The 27,067-nt window shown below is 37.2% G+C and overlaps 3 protein-coding genes across 4 annotated transcripts in view; 1 reads left to right on the forward strand and 2 right to left on the reverse strand.

Annotated features, from left to right (window-relative positions):
* Window positions 1–4,554: 4,554 nt before the first annotated feature.
* Window positions 4,555–6,559, reverse strand: mid1ip1l (MID1 interacting protein 1, like). The gene is made up of 3 exons (XM_007569668.2): window positions 6,462–6,559; window positions 5,800–5,950; window positions 4,555–5,641 (listed from the first exon to the last, which is right to left on the reverse strand). Exon 3 carries the CDS (start codon window positions 5,592–5,594, stop codon window positions 5,091–5,093), a length of 504 nt encoding a protein of 167 aa, XP_007569730.1. The 5' UTR covers window positions 5,595–5,641; window positions 5,800–5,950; window positions 6,462–6,559; the 3' UTR covers window positions 4,555–5,090.
* Window positions 6,560–9,914: 3,355 nt separating this feature from the next.
* Window positions 9,915–18,498, reverse strand: tspan6 (tetraspanin 6). Of its 2 annotated transcripts, XM_007569671.2 has the most exons (9): window positions 18,414–18,498; window positions 18,200–18,306; window positions 13,725–13,913; window positions 13,570–13,644; window positions 13,403–13,498; window positions 12,571–12,729; window positions 12,410–12,493; window positions 10,494–10,578; window positions 9,915–10,414 (listed from the first exon to the last, which is right to left on the reverse strand). In XM_007569671.2, the coding sequence occupies exons 2-8, from the start codon at window positions 18,284–18,286 to the stop codon at window positions 10,510–10,512; spliced, it is 759 nt and encodes a 252-aa protein (XP_007569733.1). In that variant the 5' UTR covers window positions 18,287–18,306; window positions 18,414–18,498; the 3' UTR covers window positions 9,915–10,414; window positions 10,494–10,509. The 2 variants fall into 2 exon arrangements, with proteins under 2 accessions (XP_007569733.1, XP_007569732.1); XM_007569670.2 differs by lacking the exon at window positions 18,414–18,498 and having other exon boundaries at window positions 18,200–18,407.
* Window positions 18,499–20,263: 1,765 nt separating this feature from the next.
* srpx2 (sushi-repeat containing protein X-linked 2) overlaps window positions 20,264–27,067 on the forward strand; it is an 18,820-nt gene continuing 12,016 nt past the window's right edge. The window contains exons 1-2 of the mRNA XM_007569672.2: window positions 20,264–20,533; window positions 26,550–26,624. Of these exons, the coding sequence (XP_007569734.1) occupies window positions 20,473–20,533; window positions 26,550–26,624 (136 nt within the window). The 5' untranslated portion in view covers window positions 20,264–20,472. The remainder of the gene's footprint in view (window positions 20,534–26,549; window positions 26,625–27,067) is intronic.

Below are 27,067 nucleotides of genomic sequence, written 5' to 3' on the forward strand. Positions count from 1 at the left end.
ATTTTTCCAAATCAATTTCTTTCAATGTAAGACTTATGAAACTTTGAACAAAAACTGCAGGTGGGTGTCTGGTGAATGCTTGGTTAAAACATGCTTATTCTCAATTCAGTGAAGAAAAAATCAAGAAATTTTACCCAAGTAAGAGTAGCGATATGTCTTAATAAAATTACTCTTGTAAAAGTTAGTAGCACAGCAAAGTAAAAATACTCTTTCAGTAATTTTTTCCCCCAAAAAGTTACTCACTTAAAAATAACTAGTTACTATCCGGCTCTGATTTTAGGATAAATCATATTTTGGATATCAGCTTCATAGCTGTTTGTGGAGATAAAGAAATTAATCAGATGTCAGAAGTGAAAGTGCAGAAACTTTATCAACCAAATGTTCCTGGAGCTCTTGACAAACTTTGTTATTAATCTTGAATGCAGGAACCTTTTATCTTCAGAGCCATGAAGAAAGATTTGCTTTTAGAGGTTAAAGCATTTCTAATAAACAAAATAAGGCACAGAAAGGATGAATCACTAAATAATAAAATACTCAATAAAAAGTAAAAATGACAGCATAGTAAAAAGTTAGGTTTTTCCAAAACGTTACACAAGTAAATACAACTGGTTACCACACAACTCTGCATTTTATGCCTGTTTACCTCACTTATTTGGTTTTTAAAGCTCCTGCTCATCTATTCTATAATTTGGAGATAAACAGGTGAAAAAGATTACATTTTTGCATCTTCTCTGAACTCTTAATAAATTAAAACATCAATTTATTCCAGTGGTTTCATCCAGCTCAGCTTAAAAAGAAACTACCGCTCTCTCTGGATCCCCTGCAGGGCCAGCTGTCACCAGTGCAGCTGACCCAGTTTACTGGAGTGGGCTGAGGCACACTGACCAATGCAGCCATTTTGATTCAAAGGCCCATTGTGTGAGAGGAACAGAGAGGAGCAGCGTTCAGAAACGCAAACCCTCTGACCCTGCCGGCGTCCTCGCTGCTCTCTGGAGGAACAGCAGCAGCTCGGCTGACGGTGTCGCTCTGTGGACGCCCTTCATCCCACAACCTCTTAATCACTGCTGTGAGGCGGAGGGGGGGGTGAGGATCCGAGGACGGGATTGGTGGAGCTGTTGCTAAGGGGAGGGCTTCTCTCGTTGATGGATAGATGTGGCTGGACCCATTCTCCTTAATGTGTTGTTTTTGTGTGTCGTTCCCCTACTGAGCACCAAGCGTAGCAAAACAGAGCTGCTGATATTTAAAATAAATGTACATAAAACTGAACCTTCTGTGCAAAATTCATATCTGGCACGTTTGTATACTTCAATTTGCGTCTCAACTGTTTCTAAAAACAACCCAATCTTTTAAAAACACCCAGTTGTTTTTGGGCAATAAGTTAATAAGTTTTTTAGTGTCTAGAAAATGAACAGTTTCAAAAATCTCCTCATTGTTAAGTTACATTCCGATGTCACCTAGCAACCCCAGCCAAGCAGCCGGTTACCTAGCAACCCAACCAGAATTCCAGCATGTTTGGTCAGCTGGTTTTACTGCTGTATGATGACTGCTGGAAAAGACAAGAGTTTTGTTGTTGACTTACCATCCAGAAACCACTTGCTCTGATCTTGTTGGTTGTGCAGGAGGCTCTACTTCTGCTTTTCAAAGATGTATGGTTGTATAATTGTGCATCAGTTTGCAGCCATTCTCAGGTGTGAATATAAATGTTGAGTTGGGGGTCGTGGTCACGCAGCTTATTTGGATTTAAAGTGAAAAGACGTCCTAAAACAGCTCAATCTGAATTAAGCTGAAAATAAACAGAACTGATCAGACTGAAATCTCATTATCTAAGAATAATTTTGTTCAAAGAAATGTAACAAATATGTTTTGTGTAGACCAGGGTTTCCCAACCCTGGTCCTCAAGGCACACTGCCCTGCATGTTTTAGGTGTTTCCTTGCTTCAGCACAGGTGATTTCAATTAGCAGGTCTTTGCTGAACTGCAATCAGCTGAATGAGGTGCATTAAAACAGGGACATTTCTAAAACATGCAGGGCAGTGTGCCTTGAGGACCAGGGTTAGGAAACACTGGTGTAGCCCATAAACCTATCCTAACCTGTTCAAGGAATCACAATACATCACCTTTTTTAAAACTAACTGACTCGTGATATTGCTATTCTTAATCCACTTTTAAGCAGTTTTTATCCTCTATTTCTGTAATTTATTACATGTTTTGTACATAAGTGACTTTTGTTATTTTTTATTTGTATGCATTTAATGTGTTTTATATACTACACTTCCATGCTTTCCTTCAAAAAGAGATTTTATCTCAGATAACTTCCTGGTAAACTAAAAAAATACAGGAAATAAATGACTGTATCCATCAATATGTCAATTGAATAACTGCAAAAGTTGAATACAAAGTATTAATAATTAAGATTTTAATTTATGTTAAAATCATGTGTGCCACTTTTGCTCAGTCACTATTACTGAATTGATTGTCCATTCTTTCTGTATAATGCCTCCCATTGTTATTTGCTGGAGGCCCAAAGCTTTGGAAATAATTTTGTAACCTTTTTAAGGCCGATAAGACGTCAGCAAATTTGTTTCTCAGCATAATCTGTTGGGTTTTTTTGAGCTTCATGCTGTTGAACAGGTTCTGTTTTAGTGATTTTTCTTTATTGCACACATCAAATGAAACTAAACCAGTAAATGTTAACCAGAGTTGCAAATATTGAAGAATATATCACATAAAAAAATAATGATTCTTTGAAGTAAAGTGCTTTAGGTGTGAGGTAACTCTGGTAATTTATGCTCCTCGTTCTCCGCTGAAGGCAAACTTCAGAGAAACACCTGTCTGATCTCTAATCAGGTTTATTGAATTTGCTTCGTCACTATTGTACTTTTTGTTTCACCCAAATCTTATCAGCTGTGATGACTAGGTCCTGTTTATGGCCCAGAGCTCCCATTCCCAGGGTTTGAGATGATTAGTGGACTTTGTAAATGTCACTGGATTGAGTTGGCAGCAAAGTGTTTGTACTTTACGATTGGTAAATGTTCCCAAAGGTTTGGGATTTTTACTGCAGGGAGGATCTGCAGCTCCGGTGTGCTGCAGACCAACTCACCTCTAATTTGCATGAAACAGCCACCATGTTCAAATACAAAGTGCTGAATTTGCTTCAGGAGCAGCCATGACCCTTTTATGCAGCATTTATCATTACCTTTAGGTAAATTTGATATTTTACACTGCAAAAAAAAATCACAAAATCCTAAGAAATTTTGTTCTTTCTAGTGCAATTACCTTAGTATGTATATCAAAATTTACAAGTGACTTTTCAGCAAGATATAGGAGCTTGTTTTAAGTCAATAATTCCCTAATATTCATGAAAAAGTTCTAGTTCCACTGGCAGATTATTTCACTTGGACATCCCTGATAAGTGAAATAATCCAGTGGAACTAGAACTTTAATATTAAAGGAATTGAATTTAAACAAGCTCATATCCTACAAAGTTTCATGCAAGTTAGTTTTATCCTATTACAAATGTACTAAGATACTTGCACTGGAAACTAGACAAAAATACCTGGCAAGATTGTGTGTTTTTGCAGTGTAAAAAGCCAGTCTGCTTGAAATTTTAAATACATTCAATGCAAAATTCCAAGAGTCACATTTTAAAATAAATATTGAAGATGCAAGTTAGAAAGCACTTTTTATCAAGTCTTAAAACAGAAATGAAAAACTAAATTTAGAATACCAAGAGGTTGGGTCTCCTAGCCTACCTCAAAAATCCAAAATGACCACCTTCAACTGCCAGCAAAGGCACAAATATTACAGTTTAATATCTTTAAAACTCTTTCTTTGCAAAGAATCCTTCCAACTATAGTAGGAACTAGTAGTTTATACTGGCACTGAATAACCAGAAACATGGAGAAGCACCATTCAGCTTCTATGTACCACAAATCTGGAACATCCATCCATCCATTTTCTATACACTCTTATCCCTTGTGGGCTCAGGAGGGTTGCTGGTGCCTCTCCAGCTAACGTTCTGGGCGAGAGGCGGGGTCACCATGGACAAATCAGTCTGTCGCAGGACAACACAGACAACCATGCACACACACACTCACCCCTAGGGCCAATTTAAAGAGGCCAATTAACCTGACAGTCATGATTTTGGACTGTGGGAAGAAGCCCGAGAACCCAGAGAGAATCCACCATGCAGAAAGACCCAGATTACTGGGTCTTTCTACCAACTGGGCCAGGCTGCACCACTGTGCAGCCCCAAATCTGGAACAAACTTCCAGATTTACTGTAAAACAGCTTAAGCAGTTCCTTTAAACCCACATGTTTAAGAGTTGCTGTCGAACCATTATAAACATTTGAGGTTTCATGGCAGCACGTGGCAAAATGTTTCCTGTTCTGACTTTTATGATGTAAAGCACCTTGAACTGCCTTATTGCTGAAATGTGCTGTACAAATAAACTTGACTGGTCATTTTAAAAGTTCCTTAAAGATGACTAAGTTTCTAAAAGGAAAAACCAAGCAATGATCCCAGTAGTGCAGCAATAAGGAAGAGAAGGAAACCATTGTAAAACATTGTCATTTATTTCAGCTGTAATGCATTTTATGCATCAATATAAAACTGATTTTGAAATACAAGGACAAACATTGAGCTGTTAAAACATCAATGACCTGATCAGGGAAGCGGTAGAAAAAAAAAGTATGAAGCCAAGGCACACCAACAAGTGTAAGGAATTAAACTGTACAGTTAAGAGCCCTTCAGCTCAGCTTTAAGATAAATTAAAGAAGGAGGATGGGCAGAACAACCAGCATTCAACATCTCCTACAGGTAGGAACCTTTTTATTCACAAACATGTCTGAACCTGAAACAAGGTGATGGGTAAGGTTCTGTAAGAAACAAAGCTGTGCATCATCTGGCTGGAAATAAAAAATAAAAAAAAAGAAAAGTCAGGAAACCTCCACCAAGCACTGAACAGAGGTCTGGCATCACTGGTTTCAGGTGGCAGGTGGAGTGCAGAGGAGGAGTGAAAACAAAGAGCACCCTGGTCAGATAAGATTTCTTACAAAAAGTCAAAGCAGTCCAGTGGAAGGGAGAGACTTCTATCTCATGAAGTTCCCTCCTCCGATTTCTCTCTTGTATCTGTTGGTGAGGTGGTCAGCCTGCAGCGTGAGCTTGGACAGCACGCCAAACAGTCCTCTGAGGTGATAATGAAACTGATGCTCCAGGTCAGCGTTGTCCTCCACAGCCAGATCCCCCTTCACTGACGGCTGCTGCTCCTCTTCCTCCTGCTTCACGGCGATCTCCAGGAAGCTGGCGCCGCTGCTCATCTCCCTCTTCAGCAGACCCCACTCCATGTCGTTCTTGATGGACTTGAGGAGCAAGTAGTGTTCATACATGTCCCTCTGCTTGTTGCTGGCCACCTGGGTCTCCGCCACATCGTCATTGTTGTTATTGTTGGCCTGCTCCTCCAGGGGAACGTCTCTGAGCAGGCTGGGCACCATGATGGTCTCGTCCATGTTGTTGGCAGCTGCTATGAAGCGGTGCATGACGTTGAGGAGAGAGTGCTTGTTGCTGGCAGGGTCGATGCTGATCTGCATCATCATGAGGGATTTATAGGCTTAGCTGCAGACTGGTTAAATTGGGGTTAAACCTGCAAAATAGAAAGCAGAATAATTAAAAATCTGAAGCACATAAAGCTGACAAGTCATTTCCTGAATATTCCTGCAGTGAAGCAAATCCTCATGACCTTGAATTATTTTCTTTATCAACATTCACATTAAGCAGAAAATGGAGAGGACTCAGACTCACCTGAAGCTCTAGAAACCCTGAGGAGAATATTTGTTGGCCGTTTTGGTTGTTAGTCTCGCCAGGAGCCGGACAGAAACCGCCGGGAAAGAAATGTGAACGTTTCCTCAGCTGTCTGGAAGCGTTAGCCCCGGTTTTATACCAGAAGCGCCGGCTGGAAAAAATAAAACAAATCAAACCCCGCCCCGTTTTATTTCTCCTCACAGCCAATTGGAGTGCTGGGAGAATGTGGGCGGAGCTTAGTAGCTTCTGATCCGCGGCTGACCAATCAGAGAGGAGATTAGCGCCTTCAGTTAGCCGTGTTTGTTCCTCTATTATCCGCTGCCTGGTTACGTCTCTCTCCGTGCTGCCAGGCCATTACAACCTGAAGACACCTAAATAATACTCATGTGTCAGGTTAGACTAGCGGGAAGCACTGAAAGGTTTGGATTACATCAGATTAATCCAGTTTTAGGATATTTCCCCCCAGGGATTCGCTCTTATCTCCGCATTGGGAGCTTTACCCAACACTGCCCCCTGCTGGCTGAGCCACGCAGCTTCAACATTAACCTCCCATGAACTGAAATAACTCCCCAATTTAAATTTATAGGTCACAATCTGTAACCCACTTAACACAAGTTAAAACATACATCTATTGCACCTGCTAGAGGAAACCCTGGTCTTACCTGAAGGTTTTAGACCGTAACGACTCCAGAAACCCCGGTAGACAGGCCTGACTTTATATTAAAGTCCCAGCAGCAGCAGGAGCAACTCAGGTGTGTTTAATTACATTAATTAATGATCAGGTGTGGCATAGTGCAGCTCTGGGCATGCCCGGAACAGAATAACATTCAACTATGGACCAAGTGTTGTTTTTTTTTACTTACCATTACATTTACATCTAACGAGTTTAAAATGTGTTTCTTATTTTACTCGTATGCTTTACATGTTCAGTCAATATTAGGTGGAAAGATTTAAACTACAAACTAAAATATTCAGCAGTTTTTGCCATTTGGAAGATATAGAAAAAACGGTGTCAATTATTATAATAAAAGTAAAAATGTAAATAATTGAAAGTCATTATTTCAAGACAAAAGGTAGTCCATGCCATTTATAAATAAATACAATAAAATCTTTAAAAATTCTCAAGTAAAACTAATGAAGTCCTGAACCTTAAATTGTAATACACATTTACACCAATATTTTAATGAATAATTTAATAAAATGTTTTTTTTAATTCAACCTTTATTTTACCAGAAAAAACTATTTGAGATTAAAAATTTATATTTCAAAGAAGTCCTGGCAAAGAGGCAGCATAAATTATTACTATATTATATTGAATTATTATTATTATTATTATTAATAATAATAATAATAATAATAATAGCATTTTGTTTCCAGGAGCGATATGGGCAATAAAGGTGGTTTAGCAAGAAATGTAAGAGAAACTATGAAAATATATGAAATAAAATATACAGCAGAAACATGAAAAAGTACAAATACATACCAGCAATATTTATACTACATGAGTTTGTAAAATAGTTATATTGCACATATAGTTATAACTTCATACTAATTATGTAGTTATAATCAATAAAGAGTGGACAATATGATTTAAAGTTCTTTATTTCAGCAATTAATTTGTGTTTATTAGAGTTAAATTTCAACATTCTGACTCACAGCTGGTGAAAACCCAAACTTCAGTTCCTCAGGAGATTTTAAGATGATATAAATTACAATATAGAAACGTTCCGGTTAACTCAACCATCTGGGTCAGGTGTCCAGCAGACAGTCACTGATACTCTCCACAAGACACTGAAAGGTCAAGTTACAGCTAAAGTAGCTGCTGTTCAGAGAACACTGTTTCTAGGAATATTGTTGGAAAGTTTAGTAGAAGGAAAAATGCGGTAAAAAGGGTTTCACATAATACAGGGATGACTGCAGGGTTGAGAGGACTGTAAATGAGATTAGATAAATGAAATAATTTCAGCAATATCCTAGTATACTGACATGTTTCAGTTGTTAAATGGTTATTAAGAACAACTTTATTTGCACAGCAGCCACTGGACTTTTTCTTTTTTTACAAATATCCACCAACTCTCAGGTATCTGCAGGTTCAGCTACGTGCGTCTGAGACCGAGTTTGTTTTACCAACATGGAAAAATTCAAGTCAACAGAACAGGAAATGCAAGTTAAAAAATATAATTTTACTAATATTTGACAAAAACACTCAAATAAAGTATAAATTAAAATAGCAAAATTTTAGCTCATTTAATTTAAATCAGTCTTTTTTTTTAAATTTTTTTGTGCATCAATTTCAATGCACAAAATCAATCAATCAATCAATCAATCAATCAATCAATCAATCAATCAATCAATCAATCAATCAATCTTTTATTTTGGTAATTGCCCACATTAAACACATAACACAAACAAAACAAGAAACAAACCCATAATTTACCAAAAACAGGAACAGGCTGAAGCCAAGCTTATTCTTGCCTACCCTACTTTATACAACAACCTACCAAGATATCTTCACAATACATATATATAAATCTACTTTATCTAATTTGACCAGCTCCTCTCCTGTCTCTGAAAAAACAAAAAAATAAAATAATAAGGGTGCGTTTAAATGATGGATATAAATGTTTGCAAAACAGAAACATTTAACGTACCTTTGCTGTTTTCTGCCGGTCTGGAGTCTCTGCTCACGGTGGATCTTGTGTTTATTTTGCCAGCAAACACAGGGGGGAATCTCCAATGTACTGAGCAGCTGAGAGTCAACATGGCCGTAAACACAGGCACAGGGAGTTCCCTTACTTCATGACAAGGTCAGAATATGTTTCACTGGAAATAAAGGTAATTTAATATTCACAAAAACAAGGTTTTATTTTAAAAAAAAAGCTAATTTTTCAATAGCATTCTGTGCATTTATGAGTTTTAAACCTTAAAAACCTAACAAAAGCTTTAATTGGCAGAGTTTTGATGCTTTCTTTTGGCTTATTATAACTTATTTTTTCACCAAAAAAAAAGAAAGTGTTTTAACTCCTCAAATGAGAACACATTATGTCGGACAGCATTTCTCCAACCCGGCCCTGAATGTTTTACATGTTTCTGTAACACAGCTGAGTCAGATGAGGTGATGAAGCAGAGAAACATCTAAAACAAGCAGGGCAGGACTGAAAAACACAGATCTGAAGAAGTTTGACACACCCAAAAAAACAAACTAAGAAAAGTTGCTCACAAGTCTTAAAACTAAATTCAAAATGCTCAAAGGAATAAATTACATTTAGGTCAGTGAAAAATTAAAGATGAATGAAAATTAATCAGAAAATGGGGTAATTATTCCTTAATATTTTTCTTAACCTCAGCAAATATTTTAAAATAAATGTTTAAAGTAGGTCTGCTAAAAATTATAGTTGCATTTTTGAAAAACAAAGCCCTTTAACTACTTTATAAAATAATTTGTTATATATTTTAATCTAACCTCACAAGCAGTTATTAAGTCCAAACTTAAATGTTCTTCAAAATTGACTTTATTCACCAAGTTTGTGGACAAAAACAAGAAATTAAGACTTTAATTCCACTCACAATTAAGACTAGGGGCGGGTGATACGTACATTTAATATTATCACAGTATGTTGTGGTACTATTATAATTTACAATACAAATGCTAAAAAAAAGCTACTTTTTTAGGTAAACGCTAAAGTATATTCAACGCCACAAATGGAATTAGATTCTTATCTAGTCTTCAGGACACCAAATACAAAAAGAAGTGGGATTTATATCACTAAACGACACATTTAACAGTTGAGGAAATAGCAAAACTAACATTTTAAGTCAACATTATTGTGACAGTGATGAATAATTTTCACAAATAATTAACGATACGATAAATACTCACCTCTAAAAGACATTTAAAATATGAATTAAAGGAGCAAATAAATTTTTTTCTTAGGAATGTATGTATAAAAAGTGTTTCTAATAATAGACAGGTTGAGTTGGTGGAAATATTCAAGTTCTCCACCAACTAATGACCTCAAACTTAAACTAAACTCATTTAGTTTATATTATTTTGTGTTTTTATCACGACCTCGGGAGGAAACGGCTGAGCAGACACATCCAGACACCACGGCCCATCAAAGATATCAGATTTCATCTTTATTTTTTCCACATGCATCCAAAGAACATCAACACTGAACACAGAGTCATCGGAGCGGCTGGACTGGCACATAATGGCTGCTGTTCATCAGCACTGGCCCACACACCGTTTCTCTTCCACATAATTCATCCACAGCAGCGATCTCTCCGACTCCAATTAGATTCACATGTAAAGACACAAGTGGCGCTGAAGATTTTCTATACACTAGATCAAGCTTATTAGTGAAAAACAAGGCAGTTGAAGGACAGGAAACACAAATATTAAGTTAACTACATAATGACAGCCAAACTGGAGTGAGTAACAGAAACATGTAGGTCCCTTTGTTTTGGTCAGGTGTCGTCCCTGTAATGCGTTCGCTCTGCTGGTGAGACAGTAAAAGCAGAAGCTGTCAGTTTTGCTCCCTAAAAATGAAACTAACACATTTATACAACATTAAAATCTGGGCTCAGTTTCCAGCTGCAGCTGCCCAGCCGTCACCTGCAAACAGAGACGACAAACAGATGAACGAGGGCAGCGTGGTCAAGAGAAAGAGGAAGTGAAGCCAATAAAGCCGTACCTGTCACAGGTGACTGCTAGACCATCTCATACTGGTTGTTGGTTATGTAGCGAGACAAGCAGCAGGCCAGGAAAATCCCAATGACCTGAGGGGAAAAAAAAAAAAAAATCAAACATTTATCTGGCTCCTGCAGCTCATACTAAACTGAAAGCTTCAGATTCATAACTTTCACAGAGACCCGAGTTAATATTATGACCTGCTGCGTTCTTGGAACGACGTTCAACTTTGACCCTGCTGTAAATTTACAACCAGATGAGCGACTGTCAGCACATTTAACCTGATAACACCGCTGCTGTTACTGGCCTAATTATGGACGGAGCAAGTAAGCTTTAATTAGTTTAATTAGTTTCAGTTCAAACCAGAACCATCAATCCATTAAAAAATGTAATCAGATTTACGACTATGCCTAGAAATGTTTAACTGTCTCAACGCAAACAGGTCTGAAGAAAGAAGCCATTTTGTTTCAAATGTTAGAAATGCTCCTCTCCATTCATTTAATGTGGAACTGGTTCAAAGATGACGAACTGGTTCGAAGACGAACTGGTTCGAAGACGAACTGGTTCGCTAGTCTTCATCCAGTGAAAGTTTTTAAAATGTTTTAGCATTTGATCATCTGATCATTAATTAAAGACAATCAAATGAAAATTTAACTTTTCTGTACCCAATAATTATTTTCAAGGAACAAAATATAAAATTTGATAATGGCACAGTATTAAAAAGCTTATATTTTTTATGAATTTCATGCATCTGAATATTCAGAAAGTCAGATTATCATGGAAGACAGTCACAGATTTTAAGTTTGAATTCAGTTTCAGTTATTAAAATGTGTGAATTACTCTAAACTTGAGTTAAAACTGGTCTTAATTCATATTCAGAGCTTAATAGCTACAAAATAATCAAATTATACCTTTAAAAGGTGACTGTAATCCCAATCTAATCTCTGACTCTCCATGTTTCCGGCTGCTGGAAGTCAGATCAACGCAGCTCATTTAAAACTCATTTTGCCTCAAATTTCCTCCCAGTTTGTGTTTTTAACCATGAAACAATCTGAGATTAACGCCGTTTTGATCTGGTTTCGCCGTTTAAAATGGCAGATCAAAGAACTGATTAGCATCTGAGGATGTAATCTCCATTAAGGTTCCCTGATGAGGAAATGCGCACAAGAAATGGCTGAGCTGGATGAAATCGTTCAGGAACAATGCTGAGAAAACTGAAGCAGAAATCTGAACACTGCCAGAGTTTTAGAGTGTTTTTAATCCTCCCTAGGGTGGAGTTTGGGGCCCAAACCGCTTCATTTACTCAACATTTCTCCTGTTCTGCCTCGGTTTGGGTTCTACTGTTAAAGCTGCGACTCTTTGGCGTCTTTTGGCTGAAACTGAAAAGGAAAAGTTGTAAAAATGATCCAACTGCATCATCCTCACACACTGCTGAGGCAGAGAATTTTTTAAAGGAAAAAAAATTAGAAATAGGAAAACATGCTCCAGGTGTTGTTCAATAAAAGATAAGCACAATCTTTTAGTTGACTCGTTCAATAGAAATAAACTTTGAACACTGACTGACTGCATCACGCAGAGCCAGACAATCTGAACATGTTGCACTTAAAACAGGTTCAACTTGAACATTTAATTATGCAACAGTCGTTACCTTAAATACTGGATATAAAGGAAATCAGGAAGCTTTCACCCCTGAGGCTAATTACACGAAACAGTTTCAGGAGTTTTTATGTTTTTAAGGTCTGGATATTCAGGTTTTGTGGCCATTAATGAAAGTTGTTATAATTAAAAATCCTTACTAATGATACCCAAGGATGACTGTGGAAGGAAGATGATCATTACTGCTACATGCAGCTTTAATCTCACATTTGGGGAAACAAAAAGCTTGACACTGTTTAACATGAGGGAGAAAAAGCAACAAACCTGGAAGAAAGCAATCCCAAAGGAGACGCCGGCAATAACTCCCAGGTTGGATTCCAACATGCTGGTCACCAGTGAAAAGCAGCCCTGACAAAAAGAAAAGCAGACAAGAATAAATCTAAAGCTTCCAGTAAACATCGTGACTGCAGCTGGTGGTAACTCACCTGAGGGAACACCACTGTGCCGGCGCTTCCCAGGTTTTTCAGGTTCTCTTCAGTGCAGTTGTTGCTGTTGGTTTTACAGCAGCTCGTAGGAATCCCGTGAGTTTTGAAGTAGTCCGTTTTCCCCCAGTCAGAGAAATTCTTCATGCCGCAGCAATGCAGCTGGAAAAAGCAGAAAAAAAAAAAAAAAAAAACTTCATGCAACAGAATCCGATCCTAGAGGAAATCCCTTCTGCAGCGGTCAACAGGTAATCAAAACTGTACTGCATTTTTAAATTAATGTTTTTTTAACGGATGTGACTTGTTTTTATTTTAACTGTTTACTGTAATTCACTCAACCGTTGGCTATACATTGAAATCTGTTATAAATGATGGGTCATCTTCTGGTTCTGCTCTGCATCCCCAGAACCAAACACGGAGAAGCAGCAGTCAGCTTCTATGCACCACAAAATCTGGAACAAACTTCCAGAAAACTGAACAGCAGAAACGCCGAGTTCCTTTAAATCCAGACTGATGACCCAGCTTTATCATGAATATAAATGAAACACTAAGCAACATCTTGATGTGTAACGACTGTAATGTTTCAGTTGGCGACTTGTTCTTTCCATTTTCCTGATGTGAAGCAAATTGAAAAGCTTGTTTCTGAAATGTGGTGATAAACTGGACTGATGTTAATTTTAATCTTTTAATCTCTTCCATCAATCTGCTAATGGACTACAGATGAAAATTAGCCTCTTTGGCTAAATCCAGCATACGTACATGATGGTGTTCATTAATCTGGATTATCTCCTTCATGAAACACATAAAAATTCAAAGTTTGAGCAGCAGCACCAACCTTTTCCTGCAGGGTGTCGACTGCTTTGCTCTTGCTGTCTGTGCCGTTGTACGTCATCACTGCGCTCTCGTAAGCCTTGCCAATTTTATCCTTGATCTGATGGATTCAAAACACGTCAAGCAGTTTCACAGCTGAACATGAACGACTCCACAGTTTCAGTGATTTACCTCGTGACGGAAGATGAAACCTGAAACTCCTGCTATCAGCTCGGCCAGGAAGACCAGAGTCAGAAACATGGCGTACTGAAAAACAGAGGGGAAAGTGGGTAAGCTGAGCGCAGCGGTCCGCAGAGGAAATGTTTTCCTTCCACTTCCTGGCTCACCAGTTTGAGCATCCATGGGCTTCCTCGGCATGTGGCGAAGCAGCCAAACAGCCCGAAGACAACAATGATGGCTCCGGTCCCGATCAGGACGTACGGCGCGTTGGTGCTGTCCTCAGAGACGAGGGAGAAGTAGGCCTCCAGGCTGACCTTCCCCCAGACCCCGACAGCCAGCAGGATCACACCTGTGAACTGAGCGAGACGACGACGACATTTTAACGCAGTGAAAACAACATCAACAATCATTTTACCTGCAAAAATCCAGCCATGTTTGGCATCTTGTTCTATTTTCATCAAATATTTTAAAGCTCTGGAATTAACAGTCAAAGGAAAGTAAATAAATAAAATAATGACATGACGGCGACTTGTTTTCAGTGGAGATGCAATGACGTAGGGCTGCAATTAATTAATTGGAAAAAATGGCTTTTCATTGAACCACCTAAGGATTTTTTCCACATTAGAAATATCTAAATAAACATTTTATTGCCTAAAATTCAACAATTAAAGCATCCGGTTAGCGTAAGATTGATCCTCTGCAGCTAACAATATTTCTAACATGAACCAGTGAAAAGTTCTTTCTGATCAGCTTATCAATATAATGTATGGCTGATCTGTTCATTATATTTTGGATTAACTAGTTATTAATTGGACAGCAAAAGTTGACCGTTTTCCAGAATTTGAACCAAGTGAAGCTAAGAATGTAATTTGAGTAGATCTGAATAAGACGTACAGACAAAATGTTTATCTTTTTGTTCAGTTCTGACATAGTTACTGCTGGGAGTGTTGAGCTTCCAGTAATTAGCCTTTTTTGAGTCTGTATACGCCAGTTAATGGTTAATCAATTACTAAATTAGTTAATTCAATAATCAATTCATCACGATTAATTGATTGATTCGTAGTTCTTTGAGGTTTTCACATATGCTGTGAATATATCATAGTTGGTTTTAAAATTGCCTTGTTTTTTTCATTACTTGATAGGCAATCAAGGAAAAAATTGGGCCCTCCTCATCTTTATTAAACAGAATAATAATTATTTTCAGGTGACAGGGTCTAAAATTTGAACATGGCACACGCTTAGAAGCGTAGATTTGTATGAATTTCAGACATCTGACAGAATATTGAGCAGGTGTCTGATTAACATGGAGGACCAGGCGAGCGGGGTTCTGTCTTTGCTCCAGAAATGTGTTTTTTTTCTGAGCCTCAAGCACAACTTGATTCATTTTTGTCGACCGAGGTGCTCATCCAGCCTGACAGGGACACGGTGGGCCCTTTTATTAACCGTAGAGAACAGAATCCAGGCTGGAAAAAACAAAAAACTATTTCCAACATTGATTTCCTGTACCAAATCAACACCGTTCCCACGGGAACAAACGCAGTAAAATAAAAAACAGAAGCAGGATTGGATTTCCCAGAGCAGAAAGAAAAAGGATAAGGTCACCTGAACTGCAAGGTGTCCGATTAGAGCGCTGCGGGTCAGAAATAGACGCACACAGCTGGGACAGGCGCTGACCTCCGCCTGGGGTTCTATCAGCTAAATGTTTCCTTCTTTAAAGCGCCGAGTCGTTAGTGTGAGCAGCTGAAAACAGCCAGCAGCAATAAATGGCCAGATAAAAGCCCTGAACTCGGCCAGCAGCAGCTGCTTGTTTGATCTGCACAAAGATTAACACCAAGAGCAAAAACAGGCTCTGATTTTCCTACGCCTTTAGCCTTTGTTGCTGTTGCTTTTGGCCATGATGTTTTCAAACCAACCTACTTTATTCAGCTTCCACTAGCAAACAGAACCAGAATGCAAACTTCCATAGTTGGCTGTATCATTATGGACAGAGGAAAAATGTAATCTTTCAGGAAGACATTTCCCTTTTTCATTCACTCGTTTCTCATCATTAGGCCCAAAGGTTTCAAGGTTAATGTTGCTAACTAAGCTGTTCTGGCCTGAGGAAAACAAAAAGCCTAAATCCTGATAACGCTGTACTCGAGTTTTGAAAACGGGTTAAGCTTCTTGTACTGAAATCCAGCGTCCATTTTCCCTAATTTACGATTCTGATTTTTTCCTCCTGAAAAGATTTTAGAGGGCATCATAGAAACAAAACTCATCTTCTGTCATAAGCCTTAATAAACAGAAAAGAGGCCGTCCTTTTCCCTTTAGAATCCCTTTATTTTTCATATTTTCTGGGTGGTAAAACAGTAACGATGTTTAAGGAGCTTAAAGGCTTTCACTCTGATCTTTATAGGTTTAAGAACAATCTGACTTTCTTCTATTTGTGCACAGCATGACTTTGGATGAGAATACAAAGTCCTGGACTGATGTTTGTACTGAATCTTAAGACTCGAGTCACCTTAAATAAAAAAGGACTCACACACACACACACGCCTGATCTTCATGGTTTTGATAGCAAAATTTCAGAATAAATTTTGATCTTAAAGCTTCATGACAAAACGAGTAAACATACTGGGTGGTATTCAACCTGTAAGACTTATGTAAATCAAGTAAACATCTTAAAATGTTTTAAGATGTTTCTAGAGAAGAAATATTCTGAAAATAAGCTCCTGTCTCTGCATCTTGATGCTCAGTGTTGTCCCGTCTGTCATAGTGAGGCTATAGAAAAACAACAAAAAAACATTTTGATGTTTTGCAGCCAACTAATTAATGAAACAATTAATCAGTTACCTTACTAAACATGTAAAGCATATCTTACATCTTCAATCAAAAATCTGAAAACTCTTTAGCTTTGTTATGGTCAAACTATGTTATTTTGCCCATTTTACTTACATTTCCAACACGAAATTTCTCATTTTTTACACTTAATTCCTTGCCTAAAAAAATGTTATACTTGTTTTTCATATTATTTTAGTAATAAGGTAAAAATAAATGATCAGTTTCATAAATAATTTATTCAGAGCAGCGCCAAGCATTAATGTGAGCACGCTTTAAAATGAACAATTATTCTATTTTAAAGTCGGTAAAAGTTTGATTTATGATTTTACATGCAAGGTAAACTTCCCTGCCCATTTTTCCAGTCTGTACTATACTTTTAGTCTGAAATAAATCCCCCTTGCTCTTTCATTGGATTTATTTTAAAGAACCAACAGCATGTATTAGATTCTGAAATTCACCTTTTAAAAAGGGGGAATTACTTAGAGCATGAATGCAGGTCTTACACTGTTGTAACTCGCAGCGGGAATTTCCCACAATATAAAAAACAGATTTGCAGGAATCGATTATAGGATGTATGAAACTCTGAACCCCGCAGTGAATTTCAGGCCCTGATTAGTTCTGTGTTCAGCTACCATCATTTATTAAAAACAAAACAAACAAAAAAAACCCCACCTAATTTGATAGTTTAATACGTGCCGTTTTTTATTCACCAGGAAACGTTAGCATCCATCATTTTTAAATACTGTACCTTTTACCCTAAAGCTATCATCTCAGCATCATTTGAAAATTTCATTTATTTAAAAGCACCACAACATGTACATTTCGGGAATTTGCTTTTCTATTTAATATTTTTACCATCTAAATTGATGTAAACTTTATGAAAAGATGAAGACGGTGTGGTTCCCGAACAATTTCATGTAAAAACTGCAAACCCTTCAAGAATCGACTAGAAAAGTTAGGTTTGTGGGAGCAACCTGCTTCCAGATTACCCCAGATTAAGAAGATGACAATGGATGGAAACAGTAAATTCAGCATAAATTTAAGGCAGATGAGACATGAGACAGGCTATAAACACAAGAAGGACGAACCTCTGTAGAAACATTTTCCTTAAGACATATTTTATAGAGCATTGCAAAGGCATCATTTTAACTACTTCCTCAGTTTAAACATTGTATTCCAACAGGACTACCCACCATAAAACTGTGAGTTAGGTGTAGTTAGCCATCATTTTCAATAGTTGCCAACCGTTCACAGTAAGGGTACACTTATATTTTCTTCAAATATTTAGAACATTGAAGAGTTTTACGTCTTGTATTTTGAAGTTCAGTCAGTAAAACAAATGGCGTTAAGTTGTTTCTGACACAAAGCCAAGTGATCCGAGTCTTTATTCGATTGATTATTCGAATAATCAATAATCAGTGTTGCTGCTTCGCGTTGTGTGCGATTCAGCTGAGCATTTGAACAATACGGAGATCATAATGTTTAGTCGCGTTAAATCACATCAGCAGCATGCCTACAGCTCGTTTCTTTCGGTTGGTAAAGGCTAATCACAGTCGGTCGAGAGTTTCACCCCCCCACCCCCCAACGGTTGGAAACGCAGAAGCTAACGGTTGCTTCGTGTCTCCCCAACGGCCGAAGAGTTTCCAACAAGTGGCTGAACAAAACCGACTAAAACGTTTCGTTTGTTTTCGTTCAACATGTTTGGTTCGTGCAGTGATTTTGTTTTTAACCCTTCCGACTTTCTGTCATTAGCCTCGGTAGCCGCTTTGAGCCCCATTGTTGCTCCTTTATTCCAGACCCCATTACTCATCCAGCCACTCACCCAGAAAATGAGGCTGTAAGAAATGAGGAAAGTCTTCAGGCAGGTGATCACTGGCTTCGTCTGAAGCCGCCGAGACGGAGGCGACATGCTGGAGTTTAGGTTCACAGCTGGAAAATAAGAGATACAAAAAAAGTTTCCCTTTCTGCTTCCCGACGCCGAGATTGTGGGGAAAACTTTGAAGATTCACCAAGAGGGGGGAAGTGTCGTCACTAACCCAAGAATCACTTTCCTGAAGGGACAAACGGCTTCTCCTACGTCAAGGTAGCAGTAGCCACCCTTTAAACGCCTCAAACAGGAAGTAGCTAACAAAATAAAAGCACTGAACAAAGGAGGATTTTTAAGGAAAGCTTGTTGAAAATCCTATTGATCCTTATAAAAATATAGCATCATTTGGATTTTTAAAGTAAATATATTATTTTATTTTATATTATTATTATATTATTTATATATTATTTTAAAATAAAATATAAATGTTTATTACACATTGTGCTATTTTTTGCACATTCCTTGGATTGTAAGAAATATTTTTAATTATTTGATTATTTCAAATAACTGCACAGTATTTCTTAACTTTTACTTTTGTACAGATTATTATTATAACTATGTTTGTTGTTAATGTTAATCTTGTTTATTATATATATTTTAACCGTTTAAGAACTTGTTTTAATATCTAGTACTTTTACACCAGAATTTCCTTGTTGCGAGACAATAAAGTCTGTTTCAATTCCATTCTTTTATTCTAAATTTCAAGTATTATGTTGAGCTTATTTATTATTAAGAAGGACTAGAAATGTTACAGAATACGTTTGCCAGAAAGCTGAAGAAGCTGACTGTGTGTAGAGATCTGTATCCAAGCATATTATTTCAAAGTCTAGTGAAAGGAAAAGTGTGGTAGAAAATTTGTACAAAAGCAAAAACAGTAGCAATAGCCTATTAAATTATTTTAAGGTAAATCCCATCATCAGCATCATCCAATTGTCTCAAACAAACAAACAAACAAACAAACAAACAAACAAACAAACAAACAAACAAACAAACAAACAAACACACAAACAAACAAACAAACAAACAAACAATATACCAATTAAATAATTTTAAAATGATAAAATATTTAATCTCAGCTGTCCAAGACACTGGATTTTTACTAGGCTTTTCCATTTTTCTCCAAAGCTGCAGTCTATATGTTGTCAAAGCTTTTCGGGGCCAAATGATACTTTTTACAGTTTTTATTTTGTCAAAGATGTAATAATGTATTAAACTGAAAAAGAATAAATAATAAACTAAAAAAACAGTTTACAACTTTGTAAACATTTTTTTTCAGTTGCACATCCTTTTTTTCAATTTCAGTTTATTTTTCTTTTGAACAAACTTTATGACCTAATTGAGCTCCATGTAAAATAGGAAGATAATATTTATTTTTGGGAATTTGGAAATGCTTCCAAAACAAAAATGCTAATCTGCATATTTTTTTAACGTCTTCTTAGTCGTGTGCTTTTATTCTGACAGTAGCAGCACCGTTTCCTGTATGACAAAGCTCGCCTTGACGTCTGTGCTGCGGTGAAGTGACCCACGTAAATAAATTTATTACAACGTGGCACTCAGTGAAACACGGCCTTTAAAATTAGCGGTTTTACTTTATAAACATTTTTATTTAGACCAGTTTCATAGCTGCTAAATTAAGCTACAGTATTATCTAGCAGGATGTTTACAAATTAAACAATATCTAAAATCACAACAATATGTTTCAGGAGTAGCTGATTATTATTTGATTTAATCAGTGTCTACTATTTTCAGATTTAATGCTTGAATTAGTTGTGAGCAAATTTAAAAAAGCTACGTAGTTGTTAAAAAATTAACTCCAGCAAAGTGTACAAGTCGCATTAATATAAATGTTAAAGAAAAAAATCACTATTGAAGCTCACGGGTTAATGTGTTGGTGTATTTTAATCCTCTCTATGGAGTTTGTGGGGTTAATTGCTCGATTCATCATGTTTAATGCAGCAGAGGGGAGGAAACGTGCATGCATTGAAGCCCGAGGGCGCCACCTACTGGCGTTACCTTCTCACTTTACTTACTGAAAAACTTTTCCTCTTCAGGAGCCTCTTTTTTGTCCTCATCGGGGTTCAGGCGAACTCAAGATTTTTAAGGCTCTTTACCAAACAACTTTGGAAACTTTTCTAGATTTCACTTTGATAATTTCTTGTAAAATCTCCTTGAACAAAACAAAACAATCGTTTTTATTCTCCGCCTGCAGAGGAATCGTTGTTACTACCATGCCAACCAACCGATGTGTTGCTGCTGCTGCTGCTGCGTTCATCTTATTCTTCTTCTCAGGTGATTCCAGAAACTACAAAACATTTCATAGCAGATTTATAACTTTTATATAATTGCAAAATTAATGCAAGAACATTTTCAGGACACTTAATGACAAAACAATCGTTACTTTAATTGTATAGAAATCTAGTTTATTGCTTAAGTGATTTTTAAAATACACAAATGCTGCGTTAGGCTAAAGATGAGTGTTGAACCTCAAATTACTACCCTATTGCCCGATTTTACTACAAGAATGTGTAATTTTTTTCAAGAAAAAGAAATCAGAAAATATTTTATAAATAAATATATATATTTATATCCATCCATTTTCTGAACACCCTTGTCCCTCAGTGGGGTCGGGAGGGGTGCTGGTGCCTATCTCCAGCTAACGTTCCGGGCGAGAGGCGGGGTACATCCTGGACAGGTCGCCAGTCTGTCGCAGGGCAACACAGACACACAACCATGCGCACACACACACACACACACCTAGGGTCAATTTAGACAGACCAATTAACCTAACAGTCATGTTTTTTGGACTGTGGGAGGAAACCGGAGTACCCAGAGAAAACCCACGCATGCACAGGGAGAACTGCATGGAGTTTCTGCAAACTCCATGCAGAAAGACCGGGGCTGGGAATCGAACCCAGAACCTTCTTGCTGCACGGCAACAGCTCTACCAACTGTGCCACTGTGCAGCCCTTTATATTTATATATATATATTTAATTGCTTGTCGCATGAGATTACAGAGAGCAAAACGACATAAAACAAGACAAAACCAGAAGGAAACAAAAGAAATATTACAGTTAGTAATCAATTACTTGCAAATAACTTAGAGTAATTAAACTGACAATAATGCATGACATCATATGGCTCTCATTTACCTTATAATAAAATTAGGTGCATTGACATTTAGTTTGTAAAAGTCTTTAAAGTGTCTTCAGTGTGTTTAAATATACGGTTTAATGCTGTATGTAGGATTTCTGGAGGTAATTACAGCAGCTCATCTTTCGCCTCTTGCTACTGCAGCAGGAAAACGCCTTCATCTCAGCAGAAACAACATTTGTATTAGATGCAGATGTGCTGACTGCACAGTGAGCCCATCTTCCTTGCAGGAATGAGAAGCTGCTCCTCAGCGTCCCCCAGCATGCAACTGGCCAGGCTCCAGTCAGGATGAATTAAACATTAACCCATCAAACTCACATTTAGACTCAAGCTTCTCTATTCCATAGATAAAATCTTTACTGGCTTTACAGCATTTGTTTTTGTTTCCATTGGTATGTTGATTTGTCTTTGAGGTTGGAAGGCCTCCTCGCCATCGCCCTAATCCACTGATTGTCCATTAGATTCAAAGAGGGATACTTTTAGGGCTTCAAAATAAAATCTTTAATTTCTTTCATACCAGATTTTATTTCTGATTTTAATATTTTTTTTCTTGCTTTATTTTCAAACAAAGAAATTAAAGTTTATTTTCAGAAAGTTGTTTTTATTTCTATCATCTCTTCTGAGAGTTGAATCCATGTATGTATTAGCTTATGAGAATAGAATAAAGACACAACTTTACCAGGAGAACGTCTTGAAATTACAAGAAAAAAAAGTCATTTTAATGTTTTTTTATAGAAAAACAAAGCAATGTTTCCAAAAGTTAGCAAGAAAAAAAAATCCTCAAAATTTGCAATAGTTTGGAACTCCAATTGGAGTTGGAACGCCTCCAAAAAAAACCAAAAGAACTAAAAAAAAACCAAAAGGTTTTAAGCAAAAACATAAAGGTTTTTTGGTGTCTGTAAAATGAGTCATTTCAAAAACCTTCTTAATGTAACGTCACAAATCAGCAGGCACTGCCCAGTTACCTAGCAACGAAGCCCAGCCCAATACCTAGCCACCCAAGTGGAGCTCCAGCACCTTTGGTCAGCTGGTTTTACCGCTGCATGTTCTGTACAATGGCTGCTGGAAAAGACAAGTGTTTTGATGTGCAGGGAGCTCCACTTCTGCTTTTCAAAGATGTATGGTTGTATAATTGTGCATCTGTTTGCAGCCATTTTCTTGTGTAAGTGTAAATGTTGAGTTGGGGGGCTTGGCCAGCAGTCCTAAATCAGCTCCTTATGAGAGGAGATCAAAATAAACAGAACTGACCAGAATAAAATCTCTTAACTAAAAATTATTTTCTAGGGGTCAAAATGTAATGAACATGAATTGTAGACCTACCCTAACCTGTTCAATGAAGCATAATAGGTCACTTTTGAAAATCAGAATTTTCCTGCCAATTGCCTCTTGTTTTATTGGGTTAAGCTGTAGTTAAACTTCGCTCTCTCATCCTCAGGTGCTACTCTGTACTCACTGGACAGGTGGTTTAATTACAGCTCTGCTCCAGTCACTACCAGTTAATTACTGAGGTGCTCCCCCTACCATCTCCCTCAGTGGGGTTTCATTTAATCCTGCAAGATAACAGCCACACCTAAAAACTGCCCAGGAGCACACAGGGACTCAGACGATTGAAAGGACGCTGGTCGTTTCTCTTTGTCACTAGAGAGGAAGTGGACTCACAGTGCCACTGTTTGAGTATTCTGCACCATTTGATCCGTGAGGCGCCAGAGCCAGAGTCAGGGCAGTTATAAAGGTAAAGCTTCCTTGAACAGGTTAGGACAGGTTTATGAGCGATACTAAACATTTTCATGGCATTTTATGCACAAAATGATTAGATTAAGAGATTTTAGTTCTGTTTATTTAGAGCTCCGTTCAGAATGAGCTGTTTTAGGGTCTCTGTCACTTAAAATCCAATTAAGCTGCTGCTGGCCATGCTCCCAAGCTCAACTTTTACACTCCGATGTGAATTTGGCTGCAAGCAGATTAACAATTATACATACATCTGTGAAAAGCATTAGCAGAGCCGCCTGCACAACCACAAGAAAACTGCAAGTGGTTTCTGAATGGTAAGATCAAAATCAAGTTTATTTATATAGCATGTTTCCAACAGCACACTCTGCTTTACAAGGAAAAACAAAACACTAAAAGTAATTAAAAGGTAAAGGAGTCAAAAACCAAACATTACACAGAGAAGGACTTAATAGGCTGTTAGACTAACAAAAGGCTACATTCACACTGCAGCCTGAAGTAACCCAAATCCGATTTTTAATTATTTTACCTTAATGCAACATGTATCTCAGATTATTACTACAGTCTGAACAACAGATTGGATTTTTACACTTGCTTCCCACGCCACTTGGATATGTGTTCCTAATACAATATGATTTTTTTCGAACGTGACCTGTGAGGCTCGGTGGCATTCAACCCATAGACATAATATAATATATTATTATATATAATATAATATATTATGTCTATGATTCAACCGACCTGAACGTCATTATTCTGCGTCCTGATACGCGCAGCCAGGAAGAAAAACAACAGCCATGGCGGACGGTAATGAGGGTTAAGTCATGTGCTAGCTGCTATTGGATAAAAATGTTAAAATCAAGGTACGCTCCACCGTTAGCATCTAGCGTTTACTTCCGCAAACACTGAACATGCTCGCTATGTGACGTTAGTCAGCATGCAGAACACTTTTAGGTTATTTAGGGTTCACATTAGGAGATCACATAAAAGTCACATATAATTGGAAACGCAAATAACCACGTGAAAAAAGTGGATTTCACAAAAACTAGCTGACCAAACATACTCCGCTTGGGTTGCTAGGTAACGAAACTAGCTCGGCTGACGTTGCTAGGTAACAGCGCAGTGTCCATTGAATGTGACATTACATTCCTGAGGTTTTTGAAACGGGTTGTTTTCCAGATTCTTAAAACAATTAACTAATATATTGCTAAAACGGCTGGGTGTATTTTTAGCGCTTTTTAGAAGCAATTGAGACCCAAATGGAAGTATAAAATGTGAATTAAAGGACGTGCCGTTTGAATGCCCTAACGCTTTAAGTCTGCTGCCTCTTGAATCTTGCATAGTATCAGATGAGCTGAGTGTTTATTTCCTGTGTGACTAATGCTCTGGGAGAAAGAGGGGGCTACATTAGCCTGGGGGAAAGAGAGGAACACAGAGCTCATTATGAGGAAAAATGCTGATGACAGCTTTAATCTAAAAGTCTTCTGGTTTTAGAAACAATCTGCCGGCTGGATGTGAGGCATCCTTATTAAGAGAACATGTTGTTGAAGCGACCTTTCAGTTGGAGAAAGGAAGTGGAGCAGGAATGAGGCCTGAGACAGGGGGGAGGAAACTCTGGCATCCAGCTCCAAACATGGAGTCAGACTTTCAAAGGGCATAATGAGCGTGAAACAGCTGCAGAGAAGTTAGGATGCCTGCAGAGTGAAATACATGTGGTGTTGTGCAATAAGATACACAAATGAGTCTATAATAGAATAATGAAAATATGCTGGGTTTCCACATTTGTCATCAGATGAAGTATTTTATAACATGAGGCTGAAGACATCCATATGCTTCCCTTTATTCATTCATACAAGTCATATTGTTAAAAAGTCCATTCATTTCAGCAGCTTAGTTCACTAAATGAAACTCATTTCATAGATTAATTAGTCTCAGACTAATGTTTTCAAGCCTTTACTTGATTATTTTCTGCCTACAGTGAATAAAACATGACATGTAAAATCAAAAAAGACACAAGAACAAGTCTGATTCCTCAGACTACAAGATAAACATGTGCAAGCCAAATGTTTATGAGTTAAAATCTTGTCTTGTTAGAATGTGTCAACTGTAACATATAATGACACAATATACTACCAGCTTGTTTAAATATTGGATTAAAAATGTTTGGTTTGTGACTTATTTATTCCTTATTTTTAAAATGATGTGGACTACTTTTGGTCTGGAAGTAAAGGATATATAAATAAATAACATTTTTAACAGAAATTTTAATCAGTGAGGGAAGTGAGATTTTTCATGGAGGCACAGCAAAAGAATGAAACAAACAAACAAACAAACAAAAAACACTAAACAGGGCAATATTTTATTAAAACTAAAAATAAGAATGAAACTAAAAATAAATAAAAAACACAAAACTACAATATTTTAGTGAATCTAAAAAAGAACAAAACAATAAACAAATACAAAACTATCAAAACTAAAAAAAAAACAATAAACAAAGACAATATTTTATTGAAACTAAAAAGAAATAAATAAAAAAACACATCAGAGGTTGCAGAATCCTGAACTAGCAGATGAAAACTGTGATCCTGTCTCAATATGGATCTAGCTAAAAGAGTAACATCTTAATTTATAATTCATTGTTAAAGTAAAACTGTGAAGGTGAAATATGAAATTGGTCCAAGGAACCAAATGGCTACGGTTTCTGTGCCAGTACATATTACCATAAGAAACTGATTTAGATATTCATCCACCCTGATGGTCTCTGTGTAGAAACTCCCAAGTATATTATAGCCTTAAAAGTTATTTCTTGATAAGTTTCATATTAATCTATAAATGAGCCTCTTTTGGTTTGTGGTTGTATTTTATGAAGCAAAGTGGTCAAGAAATGAGTAAATCTGAAGATTTTAGTGAAACAGCTTCCAGATCTAAATTTAATCAATTCTATGAACAAATTAATGATGACAGGGAGATAATTATAGCTTTAAACCAAGTTAGATAGGATAAATAATTTAAAATAACTGATGTGCTATCAAAATGTAGTGAAATTGAAACTTTTAAATAAGGTTATTAGAATCACAATGGAATAAAAACAAAATACAATTAAATTTTTACACATTAAATCAAGTATTTCTGTTTAGTATTTCTGTTTGCATCTGTGAGAATGATCTTGGAGCTTTTCACACAGTTTTAAAACTTTCATGAGTTTCCATCGTCCTCCCTGATTTGAAAACCAGACATTTCCTCCATTAAAGGTACAGGAAATGAGCCAATGTGAGGGAAGCGCTTTACATGCCTGCCTGTTTCTGTGTTACCCTCATTTTCTGTTCTCCACATGTAATATTCATCTGTGTAACAACTGTTTCACCTACATTCATTTGAAACATTTCAGACATATTTGAAAATGTGTTTCATGTCTCCACATTTCAGCGGGAGCCACCACAGACTACGACAGCTACAGTGACTTCATAGAGGAAGACGACACTCCTCAGCTGGACTACAAAGGTGCAAATGTGAAACACGTGTATAATATCTAAGGCAGCATTATTTGACACAAATAAACCTCTCTGTGCTTTATATATACACAATGAATATGATTAAGATTTGATGGTAATAATAGTTTACATCTGCTGTTCAAAATAGCAAAATTCACATTTTGGATGTTTTTGTTGCTTCTGACAACAATCCAAGCACTTAAAAAAAAACTTCCAGCTGTTTTTTTTGTCATCAGTAATTTAATGTTTTTTGGTGTCTGGAAAACAAGCTGATTCAAAAACCTCCCAATTGTTGAGTCATAATCAAAGGGCACTGTGCTGTTACGTAGCAACCCCAGCTAAGCACAGCCAGGTTACCTAGCAACCCCAGCTAAACCAGCCCCATTACCTAGCAACCCCAGCTAAGCCTGGCCCCGTTACCTACCAACCCCAGCTAAGCCTGGCCCCGTTACC

The sequence above is a fragment of the Poecilia formosa genome, unplaced genomic scaffold (assembly GCF_000485575.1).
Source record: "Poecilia formosa unplaced genomic scaffold, Poecilia_formosa-5.1.2 Scaffold244, whole genome shotgun sequence".
Classification (NCBI taxonomy): Eukaryota; Metazoa; Chordata; class Actinopteri; order Cyprinodontiformes; family Poeciliidae; genus Poecilia; species Poecilia formosa.

Bases quoted from the DNA above. Each gene is read 5' to 3' on its own strand.
- mid1ip1l (XM_007569668.2), bottom strand. From the start codon at position 5,594: ATGATGATGCAGATCAGCATCGACCCTGCCAGCAACAAGCACTCTCTC.
- tspan6 (XM_007569671.2), bottom strand. From the start codon at position 18,286: ATGTCGCCTCCGTCTCGGCGGCTTCAGACGAAGCCAGTGATCACCTGC. The intron at 13,499-13,569 runs GTAAATCACTGA...TGAATCCATCAG, and splicing joins GTTTCATCTTCCGTCACGAG to ATCAAGGATAAAATTGGCAA. The intron at 12,494-12,570 runs GTGAGTTACCAC...TCTTTTTGTCAG, and splicing joins GCACAGTGGTGTTCCCTCAG to GGCTGCTTTTCACTGGTGAC.